The sequence below is a fragment of the Tuber melanosporum genome, assembly GCF_000151645.1.
Source record: "Tuber melanosporum whole genome shotgun sequence assembly, scaffold_34, strain Mel28".
In the NCBI taxonomy this organism is placed as follows: Eukaryota; Fungi; Ascomycota; class Pezizomycetes; order Pezizales; family Tuberaceae; genus Tuber; species Tuber melanosporum.
Genome location: NW_003299019.1, coordinates 577,553 through 580,988, shown reverse-complemented (window position 1 = coordinate 580,988; position 3,436 = coordinate 577,553). Strand labels below are relative to the sequence as shown.

General features: G+C 51.9%; 1 protein-coding gene; it reads left to right on the top strand.

Moving 5' to 3' along the window:
- Positions 1-2,277: 2,277 nt before the first annotated feature.
- The window catches only part of GSTUM_00007290001 (uncharacterized protein), a gene marked incomplete at its 3' end in the record, with an annotated part of 1,359 nt that continues 200 nt past the window's right edge, over positions 2,278-3,436 (top strand). Inside the window, exon 1 of the mRNA XM_002839309.2 lies at positions 2,278-3,436. This exon is cut by the window's right edge and continues 200 nt beyond it. Within this exon, the coding sequence (XP_002839355.1) occupies positions 3,361-3,436 (76 nt within the window). The 5' untranslated portion in view covers positions 2,278-3,360.

The window sequence follows — 3,436 nt, the reverse complement described above, 5'->3', positions numbered from 1 at the left end:
CTACCCCCGAATAGTGCTCTCCTGGACCTTACCTAATCTGAGCTCCTTCTGTATCATACTATTACTTTACTGCCAACTAGACCATCACCACTTCGTCCAAACCATACCACTCCCCAAGACAAGTCGCATACGAGTAGGGGATTGAAGTCGGACGTCGCCGCTATTTCAAAGCCTCGCCACCGCCGGTTCATACCACCGACTGGCCAATTCGCCCACATGCAACCACCCTCCAGGCACCAACGAACGACATCTCGACTTCACAAGTATTCGGAAACCTCAACGCCAAGAACACACCAAACGCAGATCCTTGGCGCCAGGGTGGTAAGATATCATTGAGTGCTACAGAAAGGCAAAAAAAAACCTCCCGGCCGAGTCCCGTCCCACCGCGCCGCCGGGGGAGGATGGGCGCTTTACCACGGGAGTACTTACCGGGAGGGGGGTGTGCTGCATAATTGATAATTGGAGCTGATGGTTGCGGTGGATAGTTTGGTATGGTTGAGCCCGGCCTTGTCAACTTAGCCGGCAGTGGTCAGATTGGTGATACAGAGGAGTCCATGATACGGAAGGGGGGAAGAGTGGGGAAGGTTTGACATGCAATGTCCTTGATGTGGTCGAGGGATTTTCATTTCGTACTTTGTGGAGATGGTGGGGTGGCTTAGGTAGGACCAGGGGAAGAAATCGACGAGGGAGTGAACGAAATGCGGTAGCTGACGGAGCTAGGGGAGACGTATTTTTCCACGAGTGGCAGCTTCTGATAGTGTACCTCAAGGCTGTGCTATATAGCTAACATTGCGCAGAATATTTGGTAAACACGCAGCCTAAAGAGCCCCACAACCTAAGCTACACTATCTCTTCCTTCTACTCATCCGGAAAGAGGATCTCCCGAGCACGTGTAAGTGTATCGGCAATAGCTCCTACAGCGCTATCTGGTTCCGAACCATACCGTCACTAAACCTACTAGCGCCCACCTAGCTTAAGCTAATCCCAAAATATATAGAGGGGGAAAATACCCAGTGCGATCAGCTATTTGATACTTGTAGCACAGTGCCTGTACTTTGGTACCTTCGCATAATGGAGACGAGTCCAGCCAGAGGAGCTCTTATGCTTTGGAACTCTCATAGTGTCAAACCCAAATGATAATCTTTTGTGCTTTAGGCTCAGCGGGGGGCCCCCCCCCTGCTCGTTTCCAGCCAACCCTCTTTTGATAAGTGTCAGGACTCCTCAAAGCCTTCCTCCCCCAGGATAAACTAACGGAGCTCCCGAACGCATCTTCGTTTATAAGGTACCGGGGGGGGGGTATGCGCCTGAGTACTAAGATGCAATTGATTGGGCTAACAGGAAATGTGGGAGGCGAGGTAGAGCCAATAGTTGTTCGCTATGATAGAAACAACTTTTCTAGGGTTGATGGTGCGGTGATTCCGAAAGCTGGAGTGAGGAGAAGTGAGGAGGTAGCGCATCTCATTGAGCGAGGATATTCCCTGCTGATAATTGAGAGCTTTATCTTGGGGCTTCCCGCTCTCATGTAATGCGCGAGGGTATCACAACATCAACCAGATCGGGGTAGGGGAGGTGTGTGGTGTGCGGTCGGGTTTTCCATTGGCTAAGGGATCACTTTGGTGGAACTTGACAACCTCTCTGACCCGGCATCCCCTCAGCATCACAATACTGACAGGACGAAGCCACTCACAGCACCACGTCCACTACGAAGGACCAGTCTTTCCTAGAAAGCCTTCGGCCGATGGCAACTGTTCGTCATCCCCCGTCAGCCCCACAACGCCCGGCATTTCGGATGTGCTCGAGTAGAACTCCCCCAACGATCAAACCGGCCGGCAGCAACGCCTTTGCCCCTCCCCCAATCTAGAACCGCGAAGACTAACCCAGCCCGATCGGAGTTGCGGGTTTCCTAATTTCCCAGGATGGTCTTCATATTTTAACCGCACCATCTCGGCTTACAAAGGCGGTGGCGACTCTCATCCCGCCACCTCCCTCCGGCGACGTTTTCGTGATGATTTCCCAAAACAACACATTCGTTCCAGGCGCTGTAAGGTCGGGAAGCAATCGTGAGGGCCACAAGGCCATGAAATCGAGAGCCAACAATTGCTCAGGTGTTCAGACCATCCTCCTATGACAGCTCTGTCAACTTCTGCACTCCTAGGACATGTGCGAGCCAGACCTAGTATGAAATGCATGTAATTTTTTTTTTTAATATAATAGCCTCAGTCAAGATGCTTGAACTGGCCTGAGTGTTTCCGACAAGGACGGGACAAGGCTTCGAATCGACGGTGGTACTGTGCGAACGCACCGTATCACACATTCTGTAGGGCAAATTCTAGAATCATATGGAAGGTGTTGATCGACTAGAGGGTTAGGTTTATTTTTCGCCAAGCCCGTTTTATTGTTTCACCCACGAAAACCTCCGCTTGTCACGATCGGCAACCGCAGATTGACTATTGCGCTTCATACGATATCACCTCCTACCGACAGCATCACCCACAAGTCACAGAACTCCATAAGGCAGGGCAACGACTAAATCAACGCGCTGAGGGAACCCCAAATGTTGAGTGACCCAACCACCAATAGCAGACCTAAAGTTAAACTTTGTTTCTCCGCGCGCGCTTCGAGCGGATTACCATCAAACGGCACAGCACTCCTTACATTCCGTCCCCTCGCATATAATCTCCGGTGAAGCCCGCATGATCCGATCACCGGCCACCACCAATGCAGGAGATATCGGGAAGGTCCCGAGACATACACTCTGCCTCTTCCGCCTTCGCACTTATCTCACTCCCACCGGCCCCCGAGCCTAGCCTAACTAAGCTTACGATGTTCATCTTCCACACGCTGCGTCATTTATGAACCCTAGACGCATTGCTCGGCCTGGGCTTGTGGGACACACATGCATCTAGCCGCTACCCCGCTATCCCAGGTAATTGGCTGGTGGTACATCGCATTACCTGGTATTCCAACTTCAGGTCACGTCAGCAATACCGCTTTTCGGGCACATTGGGTAGGTGAGGTGCGCTCCGATAACCCGGTATTATGATGGTGCTCGTACAGGTGTGACGGGAATGACTGGTAACGGCGGTTCCAGTACCTGCCGTGTGAATTGTGGGGTGGGGTCCTTGGGTTGCGTCCTGGGTTTCTAGTGCAAGGCAGTGTAGGTTAAGGCTGCCGGGGGATTAATAAAGTGGTGGTACTAGAGTATGGCGGTTGGTCGTCGTCAGTTACTGGATTTGGAGGGTCGAATGGATTTGGAATTGAGGTCGGTGCATATAGGGGAGTGTGGCGCTGCTCTGCGGGATTGCATGGCCGATTTAATACGGTAGATGCAATGCAGTAGCCGGGGGGGGGGGGGGTAAAATGGGCGGTTTAATTAATAAAAGGATAAAAAGCGGACAACCAATCCTCCCAAGTGCATATATTCACCCAGGTGAAC